Source organism: Piliocolobus tephrosceles, chromosome 2 (assembly GCF_002776525.5).
Source record: "Piliocolobus tephrosceles isolate RC106 chromosome 2, ASM277652v3, whole genome shotgun sequence".
NCBI classification, from domain to species: Eukaryota; Metazoa; Chordata; class Mammalia; order Primates; family Cercopithecidae; genus Piliocolobus; species Piliocolobus tephrosceles.
The window spans coordinates 5,290,459-5,305,641 of record NC_045435.1 but is presented as its reverse complement, the minus strand read 5'-3'; the positions used below and the strand labels follow the sequence as shown (position 1 = coordinate 5,305,641).

Here is a 15,183-nt window from a genome sequence, read left to right as displayed (position 1 = left end):
TATCTATTTATGGAGTACTTGAGATGTTTTGATGCAGGCATGCATGTGAAATAAGCAGGATGGAATAAAAGAAAGTTTTAATACACAATAAACCTCTGCAAATAACAGGTAACAAACAATTATATTGCATGAGATAATAATTTTGTCAATATTTACTTCCCTTGTATTAGTAACTAATACCCAAAAGGAAATTCTGACTCTAGATTATGTTTGCTTACATTCTTTCAGATGGAATGTTTTAATGGATTATTGCTATACAACTCCATCAGGAAATCCAAATGATGACATTCGATATGATCTCTTCCTTAGGTAAGACTTAGCTGTCTAAGTATTGTATTGATACCAATGACCCAGTTGTAGATAACTGAAATGGAAAATCTAAGTCAGATAAATTAGAAATCACTAATATAGCTTTGAATTTCAAGTTTTATATTTTGAACTTTGAGTCCTTATAAAGCTGAAAGTATAAAGTTGAGAGAGGTTTTCAACACAAAATGCTGATAAGGCTATGGTTGAATCAGAGTTGTAAGTAAGTTAGGTCCACCAAAGATGTTTTATTCATGTTTAGGAGATATGGGAATATTTCACTGTCTTAGGAAAAGCATAGTTAGGACATTATTTGCAGGAAAAGAAATGCAATAGAGGTTACTATTTATCTGCAGCTGGACTGTCTCATATGTCAAAAGGAGAGTAAAATTAAAGTAATGGTCTGGATAATTTAGACCCCAAAATACTTTTGTTCATTTATCAGTATTTAGTATAAAACTATAATATAACCTACCACTCCTTTTTTTATTAGAGCCAATAACTTCATCCTCCTTCCCCAAATGGACAGTGAGAGAGTGAATGTACTATACATTTGAGGAAAGAGGACATTGATCATAAAACCATTCAATCATCCCAGTTCCTTTTCAGCGTTTTTATCTGACAGCCGAACAGACTTGAGAGTCAAGCAATGTCTTCTAATCATGCTTATAAAATGCAGTTGGCTCAGCTCACTGCAGCTTATTGACACATGATGGAAGTAATATAATGGGAAACCAAAAGAATACACTTTATTGGCTAATCAAGGGTAAGATGATGCTCAGAGGGTATGGTCAAACTGTTACTCTTACATATCCTATTTCTGGAAATGTTAATTTGGGCAACATTTTTGGGAAAAAATGTCAATATGTATCAAAAGCCTTAAAAGTTTCATATTCTTTGATTCTAGCTTTACAAATTGGGAAATACATTTTAAAATGTTTATGATGTTCTGGTCTATCAGTGATATTTACAATAGTAAAACATGGGAACGAATTATATATTCAGCCATAAAGAAATGGCTAGGTGAATGATGGACAACCAGTAAGTTGAGAGTCCTTACAGGCATAACAATCGTATAGAGTTATGTCTTAGATAGAAAAAAAATGGTTGGCTTTCTCTTACCTTCTCCCTTTTTGTCTTATTGGTATTTCTATCTTTGAAAATAATTGATTCTTTAACATTTAAAGGTATTAAAATATCAAGGAAAAGGATCATAATATATAATTGTGTATATACTGAACTTCATTTATATAACAGAAAAGACTGTAAGGAGAAACAGCAAGAGGTTCCCAGTAGTTATTTATGCTTGGTAGGGTTATGGATTTTTTTTTTTTTTGACATTTCTCTTACTTTCCCAAACTTCTATAATCCTCATATATTGATAATCTGGAATATGATCATAGACTTCTCGTGTGAATATAGAAGCAGCTTAGTTCTGAATCTTTTCAGTTTTCATGTTGGAAACCATTAAGAGTGAAATGCATAAAGAAAAAACATTTCCCAAATGTCGTTTTTTGTGAATCTAGGAGGAAAAGAATACCTAGAAATTCTAAAGGAAATGTTAGTGTGGATGAAAACAGTTAAGATCAAGAGAAAATGGTGTAGAAAGCAATGTAGAAGAGGTGGTAAGTAAGGCAGGGAAGAAAAGTGGGTGCTGAGGGGTCCTAAGGGAGTCAGCTCCCAGAAACAGCAGGAGAAATACACAACTAGAAGGAAAGGGCACTACTTTGAATGGAAACTGCTATCCCCCAGGCTGGGGAATCTGAAGAATGAAACAGTAGAGAATGCTCAGAGCCTCAGAAGTGGCAGATCTCAGAAAGTACCAGCAAAAGTATACCTTCTAAAGGTGAAGGAATCACCTGGGAAGGCAGGGGCTCTGTCCTTGGTGGCAAGGCTGGTGAATAAACCTCAGGAACCCAGGGCTGATGGTAGAACCCGGGAATATCTTCTAAGCTCAGTCAGCTGTATTCCAAGAATATTCCAAGAAAACTGTTATTGAAAAACAGAGGAGGGAGCCCTTGAGTTGGGGAAATCCTTGAGGAAGGTATTTACCATTCCACATTGTCTTAGGGGTCCTAAAAGTTTTAGGTTTAGGGAAATCCACTCTTTCAAACTTGAATGATAAACAGATGCAGGTATTTCTTGTAGTATTCCAATATTCTACAGGAAAAATATCGAAAATGGGAGAAAAGAAATTTTAAAGATGAATAAACTCACCAGAAAAATGTTGCCACGGAATATATAATATATACATTCGAACGTTAATTTTTAAAAAGCAAAAAGCATCATGGTTATGAAGATAGAATTATGAGAACTTAGGTAAGTAAGGGTAGGACAGTAAAAGCCATGGCTATGGAAATGTGAAAAGGAAACTGGGATAAGTGAAAATAAATGGAAATATAAAAAATGTATGAGAGGAAGGGACACGTAATTAGAAGACATTCAAAGGAGTGCAGATCACAGCAGAAACAGTGTGGGACATGGAAGATAAGTATAAGAAATACAAATGAAAATAAACAAATATAAAGGCAAATAAAAAGAGGAATAAGTAAGACAGAAATAAAAAGGTGAGAAAGGGAATTCAATATATGTATAGTATGCATAATTAGAATTGTCCCCCCAAAAGTCAAAATAATAGAACACCAACCATGTTTAAAAATATAATCCAGGAACATTTTCCTAAATTAAACAAAAATCTGTCATTGACATAATGAATTGATGCCCTGGATGAAATTGAAGATTTCATTAAGTGGAAACCAGGGGAAATATAAAAAGACATAGAAATACAATAAAAAATTAGAGATTTTACCTCTTAGAAAACTTACTTCTGGTGACCAACAAGTAAGTAAGGAAGTAAGGATATAGAAAATCTAAATGACATAAGCAATAAGCTATATACAGAGAGACAGCAATTCATAACAATATCAAAAACCAGGAAGTCCTCACCACTTGGAAGTTGTAAAACCCATAAATAAGACTTGTATCAAAAATGAAAATATGAACCAATTTTTTGGAAGAAGTTAAGAAAAAGTAGGTTCCTTGAAAAAATACATTAATAGAGAATCACAGGCTAATCAAATCAAGAAAAAAAGGGATAAATGACAAATACAAAAAGATAAGGGGGGAATCAACATGGAACTGAGCAGAGTACTGTTCTATCAGATATCACGGTCAATAAAATGTCTACAATTATTAAAGGAATGTGATATTATGCAAGGCCAGACACATAGACAAAAGTCACAGAACAATAAACTGAGAAATAGATCCCCAAACATATAGGAATTTAGTATAAGATGGAGTGTGGAACCACAAATCAGTGAGATAAGTAGATTTTTAAAAACAGTGTTGGACATGGATAACAGTAAGATAAAAGATAGTATTGGACCTATACTTCACTTAATATACCATAATAAAACCCAAATAGATTATTAATTTAAATGTAAAAACTACAACTTTAAAAGTGATAGACTAAAACAAGAGAAATACCTTCAAAACTTGGGAGTAAGGAAACTGTTTTCAGTCTAAATACTAGAAGCCACAAAATAACATATTGAAAATTTAACTACATAAGAATAAAACTGTGTGCACGCACACACACACACACACACACACACACACACACACAGTCCAAAGCCAAATAATAAAGTAAAACAATTTGCAACTTATATAACAACCAGTAACCACTCTTCTTAATACATAACAGAACTCATAAGAATCAGAAGAAAATGGCCAAAAACACAGCAGAATTTGGTCAAAAGACATAAACCACTTTTAGATAAAGAAATGCAAATGACTATAAGGTATGTGAAGATATACAGACTAATTATAAGGAAAATATAAGTTAAAATTATAGGGTGATAGTTTATTTTTACTCTCAACTAGGGAATAACAAAAAGTTTTATCCATACATTTTGCTGATGTAGCTCTGGAGAAGTAAGCATTGTTTTCATATATTGCTTGTGAAGTCCAAAATTGAACAATATTTATGTAGGGCAATTTGACAATATCTATTAAATGATTATATGGATGTATTCTGTAGATAATCCTGTACATGTTCAACATGATATATTGTAAGGCTATTCATTATGACTTCATTTTTAAAAAGCAAAAGATTAAAAACAATGCATGTACATAAATAGGAAACTGATTAAATAAACTCTGAAACATGTCCATGATGAAATACTATACAGCTGTGGAAGAAAATGAGGAAGCTCTCTAAATGTTAATACGAAAAGATCTCTAACACTGCCAAATCTTTAAAAGGCGAGGTACAACGTAGTGTAGGCAATATGCTATCACTTGTTTAAGGAATGAGGATAGTAAGAATACATTGCTTCTGTTTCTATTTTCATATACCCTGGGAATGATGTGAAAATAAATGAAAATAAATGAGAATGAAAAGAAGTGAGATCGCTTCTGGCAGGTTTTTATATATTTTAAATTGTTTGGATTTTTGAACTATATGAAAGGATAATTCTTCTAGCTATTATTGCAATCAGAAACTGAACCGTTTAAATTTTATGATCCAGGTTTTATTGTCATATCTGTTGAATCAGCTTATACTATGATTAAATGTCTGTAACATGGCATGGTTCTGTTAGCTCTTAATGTAATGGTGGATCCTTAATACGGTAGAAATTAATTTACAAGTCTCAGTAGGTTGATACTTTCCAGTGATGTCCTGTTTTCACGTTCCCTAAAATTTAGCTGTGACAAGGATCCTCAGACCACCGTCATTGAGAATGGCCGAAGCCAGCGGGGTCGGTTTTCATTTGAAGTGTTCCGATTTGTGAAACACAAGAATCAGAAAATGTCCACTGTCTTCTTGCACTGTGTTACCAAGCTCTGTAGAGCAGATGACTGCCCCTTCCTTATGCCGGTATGTTTTTAAGGAACTTAATTCTAAGTTGTTGAATTGATCTAAGCTGAAAGTTTATCAAATGTCAGAAACTAATTTCTGCTTGGAAAGTGGATATGTGTTAGGTCAAATGGTTAGAAGTCAGATTTATTCATTTGTCTAGTAAAGATCTGCTAAATATCCTACTTTGTGCCAAGCATTATGCTGAGGATACATAGATGAGGCATGCACAAATTCTGAATTTAATTAGATTATCCTTTAGGATCATGAGCTAGTCACAGAAGAAAGCAAGACAAAAATCTAATGGTGCAAAGGTGGACAAATATATGGGTTGTAGTAATAGGCAGTATTCACCATTGCAAGAGAGTTAAATCAGGAGAGGTTGAGAGGATTGGTGGCGATGAACTCCAGCTGTTACTTTGAAGAGGACTGAACCCCAGAGAACCAAAATCTTGACTGTGAGAGACACTGCTGGCCAAACGATGGTCAAAGACACAGACACATAAATTAGTGTGATCAGAGAACTTGTAATTCTTCAGGAGTAGAGATGATTGGAAAACCCGGGAGCGCACTGGGCTGGTGCTGGAAAGATAGATTGTGGTCAGATGGTTGGGAAATCACTGAGATTAAAGGTTAAAAGCAGTGAAAGGTGTGCATCTGAATTGCATACAGTCACCATTAAAATAAAGATCCATTTAGTAGTGAATTAAAAAATTCTATTCTGACTGGCTCTCTAGGGTCACATCATTATTAACCTGAGAAAAATGCAGGCCCCTTTTTAATTTGAAATACCATGAATATGTTTATATTTATGTTCAATTCATGCATAAATGGGAAGCTATTTCTTCATACTCATTGATCCCTTTGGACTAATAAGCTATGTCAGATAGGGGTAAATGGAGAGTCCACATTACCTTGAGTCCATGCTGACCAACATTTCCAGGAAGGATTTATTAAAGGCTTGAGAGAAATAAAAGTAGAAAAGTTTGATAAACACAGCACTTTTTCAAGAGAGCCATTGAGCTATGTAAATTAATGAGGCAGTGCACAATTACAGAGGGAGGAAATAAGAAATGTGGCCCAAGTCAGGGTAAGAAACACTGTAGCAGTTACATGCAAAGTAATTAAATAAATGCACAGAAGGAAATGAATAAAATTAAACATGTGGTATCTCTTCCAAAAGAATCTGCTTTCCAAATGGCCATAAAGAAACAATTCTGTGCCGGTGTGGAATTTCATTTGTTTTCATTAACACCTCAGATTTGCAGCCACAGAGAAAGGAGAGATGCTGGGAGGAGGACGACTTGGAGCCCCCAGAGCTCTTCTGGCAGTGCAGTGCTCTCTGCTGGTCCCATCATTACTCGGAGTGGTAAGTGTGCTCCTCCTTCTGTATGCAGTAATAGACGGTTCCAAAATGCCTCCTTACTTGGCTTCTAACAAAAACTCAAAGTGGTTCCTAAACAGCACTAATTAACTGTGAGACAAGATAAACTGCTAAGCAACTTTAATTTCACAGTAGTTTTCCTGTTTACTCAACTTTCACACAAAGGGCAATATTGTCTTTACTACATTTCCTGTTTTCACACACACACACACGCACACACACACACACACAAACACACACACACACGAGTATGCCATGATGGACCTGTTTTTTGTTTTTTGTTTTCTTTTGAGACAGAGTCTCGCTCTGTTGTCCAGGCTGGGGTGCAGTGATGTGATCTTGGCTCACTGCAGCCTCCACCTCCTAGGTTCAAGAGATTCTCCTGCCTCAGCCTCCCGAGTAGCTGAGATTACAGACGCCTGCCACCACACCTGGCTAATTTTTGTGTTTTTGGTAGAGATGGGATTTCACCATATTACTCAGGCTGGTCTCGAAATCCTGACTTCGTGATCCGCCCACCTTGGGCTCCCAAAATGCTGGGATTATAGGCGTGACCCCGGCCTATGCTGGATGTGTGTAATCACCCCGTGAATATGCTCCACCCTCCTCTGCCCTGCTGTCGCCCATGACTACTAATTTGAGTGGACTGCAGCCTCTAGCTCCCTTGCCCTCTAGTTTCTGGTGGTGCTGTAAGCACATGGGAGGGCACAGAAATTGTGGAGTCCACAGGGCTCCTCCCAGACAATTCTCTCCCTGTAACTACTCTGAAAACCCTCTCCTTGTCCCTTAACTCTCCTCGTCCCTTAACTCTCCTCTCTCTCGTGAATTTTCTGTGTCTTTGTAAATAGCCTATTAAACACTCTGTATATGGCCCAGTTTGAGTACCATTTGTTTCCTTTCAGAATTGTGCATATTACATACTCTCATCTACTGCATTCATTTGTGCTCATGAATTTATATGATCTAATGGACACAACTCTTTATAACTCTTTATAAACATATTCTTAGGTATACAAATATATGTGCATACGTGTACCTACACACACACACACACACACACATTGCAAATGGATGTAGATTTTGTAGGTTTAAGTCAGTGTGAACCCAGAGACTTTCGGAGTCCATTGGATAAAACAGAGATGTGGCATGAAAAACTCTGAAACTAAAGCCGGAAAAACAGGTTCTAGGTTTAGCTTTTGTTCTAACATGCCATGTGAGTAGAGGTTTTGTTTCATTTCTCTGAGCAAATGTTTCTTCATTTTTAAAGTAAAAGTTTTTAAAAAGTTTAAAAAGTTTAAAAAATTTTTTTTTCATTTTAAAATAAAAGTTTTAAGATTTTTTTTTCTAACTCTATCGTTCTAAATTTTCTCCCAAAAAAGAGAATAATTTTGATTTGGATTATATGCTAATAATATTTTCTCCATTTTATATTAGCCTTAACGCTGTTATTATGTTTCAGTTACATTTTCGGTACCTTTTCTCCATGCTGCCCATCCCACAGTCAAAAGAAAGTTTTGCCTGAAATAGGCAAATCAGTAAAAAGTGGTTTTGGCCCCAAACCTTCAGATAATTGCTTTAATTACTTTCCTCCCTGTGCTTGTGTAGACCTAACATTATTTAAAAACAAACCAATAGACCCTTTCAATGATGCAGAGATACATTAAATATGAAATTTCAAACTTAGCCCATACTCCCTGAAGATTTTTGTTATGTGCTTTGGCTGGTTTAAAAATGACTGGTTTGGCCAGGCACGATGGCTCATGCCTGAAATCCCAGCACTTTGGGAGGCCAAGGCGGGCGGATTACCTGAGGTCAGGAGTTCGAGACCAGCCTGGCAACATGGTGAATTGCCGTCTCTACTAAAAATACAGAAATTAGCCGGATGTGGTGGCACACACCTGTAATCACAGCTACTTGGGAGGCTGAGGCAGGAGAACTGCTTGAGCCAGAGAGGCGGAGATTTGCAGTGAGCCAAGAAAGTGCCACTGCACTCCAACCTGGCCAACAGAGTGAGACTCTGTCTCAAAAATAAAATAAAATAAAATAAGATAAGATAAGATAAGATAAGATAAGATATAAAATACTGGTTTGTGTCTTGTGAAAGTCCCATTTTTGATCTCTATCTAGCTTTCAGAAGTGGCTCATAGAATTACATTGAATGGAAACTCAGTTCTTGCTGCCAATAATTAGGATTGCTTTTGGGTAGGCACAATAAAAGATATTTTTATTTCCATGGAGCATATCTAGAGTCAGTTTGCTATAAGAAAAGAAATTTAAAAGTGACATTTCTTCTGTTCATCTTGGGTAGATGGCTTTTCCTCCTTAATTACTGTCTTACTTCCTTCTTGCCTATGCGGAACTAAGTATTACAGTTTTTAAATAATTTGTTAGCTGTATTCATCTGTTCTAATGTTGCTAATAAAGAAACACCTGAGACTGTGTAATTTATAAAGAAAAAGAGATTTAATGGAGTCACAGTTCCACCGGGGTGGGGAGGCCTCACAATCGTGGCAGAAGGCAAAGGAAGAGCAAAGGCATGTCTTACATGGTGGCAGGCAAGAGGGCATGTGCAGAGGAATTGCCCTTTATAAAACTGTGAGGTCTCGTGAGACTTATTCACTATCATGAGAATAGCATGGGAAAAACCGACCCCATGATTCAATTACCTCCCATGACATGTGGGTATTATGGGAGCTATAATTCAAGATGAGATTTGGGTGGGTACACAAACCATATCATTAGTGTAAAATAATTTTTAAAATTCAAAAACAATTCTAAGATCCCCAAAATCCCAGCAAAGATAAATAAGTAGAAGTCTCTAATTCTAACATAAGTAAACAGTTCTCCAGGTTTATAGGTTTCATCCATCCCATGTCCAGTTGCCACAAAGAGCTATCACAGTGCCTCTGATGTCATGCCTGGATTTCTTTCCAAGTTTCAACCACTTTCTACCTCAAGAATGTCACTTATTGCCCAACATGCTAGAGTTGTCTCGGGATCACCTCCAATTTCTCCACTGGCAGAGCCCCCAGAGGAGCACACTCACACTTTCAGGGTTCCCTTGAATCCTCTCTCATTCTCTCTGGAATTATTTTTAAATAATTTTGATAAATTTTGGCATGGTCTTCTTTAGTCATCATGGTGGTCTCACTGCTTAGAGGAACATATATAAAGATGTTTACATTGTAATACTATGATACCCATAAAAATATATTTTTAAAAATTCCACATGAACACAGAACTCAGAACTCAAGCCCTATCCATCCACATGCAAATCCTATGTAAACTTCATGTTCAGCTTCATGACCAGAACTACCTTTTTTCCTTAGTTTCACTTTCTTTTTATCTTAGGTCAGCTAGAATTTATCTCTTCAGGTTCTGTGGCCAATTTTATATAGACAAGTCCAATTTCAGGCTTGATTTGCTCTCTTCAAAGCTCTCTGATTCTTGAAAGTTTTGCTTTGTTTGCTCATTGAACCACTCCTTTTCCCTAGACATCTAGCTTAGGTCAAGTTCAGTAAGTTGTGAAACCTCAGAACTCCTGTTTTGTTTTGCTTTTTAATGAAATCAAATCCATTCTGGATATTTTTTTACCCAACATTGTTAATAGTTTTGTTACTTGACTTAGGAAAATCTTCACACCCTCATAATGCAACCTCTCAAGAAAAATTTCCTGAGTGTTCTTATTTAAAACTTCAAAATGCTAAAGGTGCTTGGATAGGAGAGTGCTTATCAAAGGGTGCAATTCTGGAAATCTAAAGGCACCAACACCAGAAAATAATACCTAAATGTTTTGTTTAATTACCCAAGCCATATTCTTGTTCAATTAGAATTGTTGAGTTTTGTGAGTAGTTAATAATTCACTTGAGCATGCCTGTTTAGTCCCTTCATGGGACTGGCACGCTTCTAGGAACTGGGAGTACAACAGAGAACAGGCCACAGACTTTGTCCTCGGAGATCTTAGAGTTCAGAGGTAGAAACAGACTATTAATGAACATAACACTGTGAAAAGTAAAAAGGTCGGCGCTTATTAACTTGAAATGTGTGGTCCATTTTACTACATAGGTTACTAAAGTTTTTTTAAAAAATAGTTTTCTAGTGCTAAGAGAAAAAAAATTATTCTGCATGTATCTTGCATCTTTGGTGGTCTTTTTATTATTATTATTTTTATTTATTATTATTATTATTTCAACTACTTACATGAGAAAGCAGAGAATGACAATTTATCTGCCACTTTTGGCTTTCAGATGACTGTGGCATTGCTGCTATCGCCTTCCTCCTATAGGATTTCAAATAGATAAATATACTCTTGGAGAGCCCCAAAAGTTTGGTATTCCAATCAGTTCTAATTCCAGAAGCCTTCAGGTGTTTCTTTTAGCATATATGTACATGTCGAGACCAAGTGGGTTCGAGGATAAAACAAGCTGTGGTGGGATAAAAGTCTCCTGAAAAAATGTCTACCTTCCCTTTCAAGGCTTTACAGTGCTTTGATTTTTTGTTTGTTTGCTTTGTTTGCAATGATACAAAACTTGGAGGCTACCAGAAATAGCAACTAGATAAAGCAATTCTCTCCACCTTTATCCACTATCAAATACAATTCCAAATAGTATTAGAATATCACAGGTTTTGATTTCAACCACCTGCCAAAGGTAGTATGCTTTCATTTTTTCAGAGTTCTGGAACCTGGATTTTGTCGTTCCAGTCGCATTTGGAAAAGGGTGTGTCCTTTCCCCACACAGGGAGGTTTTGTCCACAGCCAAGTCCTCATTAATGGCACCTGAAATATGGCTTCTATAGAAGCGTTGGTGGTAATGTGGGGAGTGAGGCGGACAGTCTGACTTCTGTTAACCTTAGGAGGCAGAAAATAGCAGAGGGGCATCTAGTCATAGCACTTTTGTCTTATTTGGAACACTTAGTAGAAAGGAACTTTCTATTTTTTAGCGGAAATATTTTAAAGCAATTAAGTGTGATTTCTAAAAGAAGAAAATAGCTTTCAAAAAAACATTTTGTGCCATTATATATTCTCCCCCTGTGTTCCAGTGAGGCAGCTCATCTTGGGAAAAGAGCACATGGATATTTTGGAAGAATTGATCATAGTCCATTCATCCCACCTGTTTCCATGAGAAGCAAGTGTTATTATAAAGTAGTATTGGTTAGAGGTTAGGATTTTTCTGAATGTTGTATAGTAAAAATGTGTGTTATTTTTCATTTTGTCCTATAGCGATGCATTGCACCATTCAAAAGAGTCCTATGAATGAGTGCCGTATTAATTTTGAGCATTGTACTTCAGGATCAGACAGCATCGTTTCTGCCAGGATTCATGTGTCTGAAAAAAAACGGTGTCAGATATTTTATAAATATCTCACCAGGTTCTCCCCTTACTTGTTTTAAATACTAATCCTAGAGTTTCATAGCTAGAGATATTCATCTTCATCACCAGAAATATTTTTCTTACTTGGCCAGTTTATAGTATTTTAGGAAAAGGACTCTGAAACTGAACTTTGTTTTAAGCATGTGTTTGCTCTGTCATAAAGGCTGTGACAGATGGAAATTTCTTTATCTGTAAAATGGGGGTAGCAATAATATCCAAACCATATGGCTTCTGTGAGAATGAAGTGTGATAATGTATGAAACAGCAGTTTATGAACTATGTAGTTTTATACACATATTGATTGTAATAATATTTATATTCCAGAAATAAACAGTCAATTGCACACATTATATGGTTCAAGTAACAAACACAAATATGAAATTATTGTTATTTCAAATATGAAATATGTGCTCATACAAGCTCAAGGGTTAATAGCAACATGATGACAAATTGGACAATAAAAATTGGGAAATCAAGTAATATGTTTATCACAACTATTATTGCGTTTGGCAGGGAAAAGTCAAAAATCAACAGCTTCAATCTTTTACTTAACAGATGCAAATAAAACTACAACTCAAGCTCAGGAGTCATGTTTTCCTTTCATATAGTTATTAAGTGTAAATTTATCTTCTTGGAACTTAAAGTGATGTGCTTGCAGATTATGTTGGACAAATTGGCAATACTTAAAATAGAGTGGCACTAAATAATGAATATTCTGTATAACAGAATAACAAATAGCAGGTTATAGGACCATAAAAAATGTAATAGCTGTTAACAATTACTGCCCCCACTAACCTGACTGGAGAGCTAATGATGAAACAAAGTTGGCAGGCAAGAAAACAGCATAGTACGGATGTTTTTCGATTACATTTGTATACCCAGGACAGGTGCAGGGTGTGGGCTTGGGGAATAGAAAGATGATGAAATCCAGGACATATGAAACAGAGCGTGGAAAAGCAGAATGGTTTAGGAGGACTTTCATTTTTGCCTTACTCATGGAGATTATGGGTGGAAGTAAGAGGAGATATAGGTAAAAATGTAGGTACAAAGTAATTATTGATCAAAATAAACAAAGGTAAATATTTGGAGAGATGATGTCACTTCTCTTTTCCTGCTTTTTCCCTTCAGATGAGACTCCAACCAACAATTCACAACTTGGTAAGATAATTAACATATTTTGCTTTTTTTTTTTTTTTTTTTTTTTTTTTTTTTTTTTACATATTTGGTGATCAGTTGCAAAGCTGTAGTCATCTCAGTGTAATGAGCTTGAGTTTTCCAAGTTTAGCACATTTTAGATAACAGTTCACTGAGGGTTTTCAAACTCATATGTGATCTATTGGTCAATTTTTATAGCATTTGATAGCTTTTTGGTATTTTTGGTTTTGGCAGCCCATGGGCAGCCTCTAAACCATACAATCCTTTGGTATTGGGTTGAATTACAGTCAAATAGATTGTAACACAATTCAGTGCCATGCTGCTATTCTATGAGATGCTGATGAAAGACGTTTTGCAGGTAGAATTGGGTTAAGGTGAGATAAATATTACATGGGGCCTTTACAACTGGGTGTGTTTCATTATTTGCAGGTTCTCCAAGTGCGCCTCCCTTCCAGCTGAACGCCATCACCAGTGCACTGATATCAGGAATGGTCATTCTGGGAGTTACGAGCTTTTCTCTTCTTCTATGCTCACTGGCCCTTCTGCACAGGAAGGGACCCACCAGTTTAGTGTTGAATGGCATAAGAAACCCAGTCTTTGACTGAGTGTAACAGGTGCCTGCTCTCCAGAGAAGGCTTCACTGACTAAACTATGTGTGACTGCAGTCGGTGTTCCATCTGAATTTCATGTCAGTCCGCATTCAATATTTGTAGGTTTGATAAATTTCACAGTGTAGCTTGTCAGCATAATAATAGTGAAAGAAGTTTATAATATTGCTATTGTCACTGGTGTATGTGGCCAGCCGTATTTTTATGCCACCAATGAATACATTGACAATAAGTGAAAAATATTCAGGACTTAGGTCTTCCAGGATCAGTAATATTTCATTTTACGTCAGTTTGCTTTTGATTGTTGGTTAAAAGATAAAAGGTTGTAGTAGACAAAAAATGAAATGTGTTGCATTTCCCCCTTAAGCAGTAAAACCCACTGCAGTGGCATTTAGATTTACACATGTGGTCCTAGAATAAATGTTGCTTTTTGTTTTAATCCAGATATTCCCCACTTCAGGATGTGTTTTAATTGGACTGGCCAATTTGGATACCTGAGATTTAACTACTCATTCTATGATTTCCTGTGTTTTTGGCTGATTTCCATGTCTGACAATACTCATTTTAAAAGAAACTCTTGGAACATATCTCTTAACCTGGGGCATCCTTTTGTATAGAAGATAGTGAAAATAGTTGTTAGCTTCCAAATGTCCTAGTACTAAGTGTCCCTAGATCATTATTTGTTAGAATAGGAATGGATGTGATCGGTTTTCTTCTTCTGGTTCACGTGAGAACATCAGCACATGTTAACTCTCCTCCCAGGTAAACAGTTCAACTGCTGTTGCAGTTGTGCTTCCAGCAGTGAGGTAACTATGCAAAGATTATTTTTAATTCAGGAATCATTACATGTGAAAACAAGCCGTAGTTGTGAAAAGAGAACATTATCATCAGCTCATAAACATACTGTTCCTAGAAGGGTTTTGAACAGTTTAGATTCCCTTTTTCCTAAAACAAAAAGGAAACTTAGGTTAAGTGTCATTTGCAGAACATTGTTGGAATCTACATTAAAAGATATTCTTCCCCCCATATTTTTGGTGCCAGGCAATACAATTAATCAGGAGAGGGTTTCTTTTTAAGGTACCTTCTTGTAGGTTTCATAATTGCCATGAATAAACAATATTTTCCTCTAATAGTAAACTGCAAGAAGCATCTGATCCTTTATCAGTTTTGCAAAAAAGTAAGTTTTAAACAGCCATGTTCTTACAAAAAAAAATCAATGTTCTCTTTGTTTAAGCTACCTATGCGCTGAACAAATAAAACAATTTAATAGCCAACCAAAACCCAGCATGTGAAGTTACTAGAAGTGCCATGTTAACTATAAGAAATTGCTGTAATCGCTAATTTCTATTCAACATTGGTGACCCATTAGTCGGGACTTAATTTACTATACTGCATGTGAATCATCAAGCAATATTAGATTGCTTCAAATGAAATGTCTACAATGTGAGTTAATAATTAAATCAATCCTCAAGCTGAAAAACACTTTTTCTCCAATTTGCCT

The 15,183-nt window shown here is 35.9% G+C and overlaps 1 protein-coding gene across 3 annotated transcripts in view; it reads left to right on the top strand.

Annotated features, from left to right (window-relative positions):
- Positions 1–13,989, top strand: part of ZPLD1 (zona pellucida like domain containing 1) — a 93,592-nt gene extending 79,603 nt beyond the window's left edge. For all 3 annotated transcript variants that reach the window (XM_023210637.1, XM_023210654.1, XM_023210646.1), the window contains 5 exons: positions 229–309; positions 5,014–5,185; positions 6,425–6,533; positions 13,048–13,077; positions 13,504–13,989. In XM_023210637.1, coding sequence (XP_023066405.1) covers positions 229–309; positions 5,014–5,185; positions 6,425–6,533; positions 13,048–13,077; positions 13,504–13,679 — 568 coding nt within the window. In that variant the 3' untranslated portion in view covers positions 13,680–13,989. The remainder of the gene's footprint in view (positions 1–228; positions 310–5,013; positions 5,186–6,424; positions 6,534–13,047; positions 13,078–13,503) is intronic.
- Positions 13,990–15,183: the final 1,194 nt, after the last annotated feature.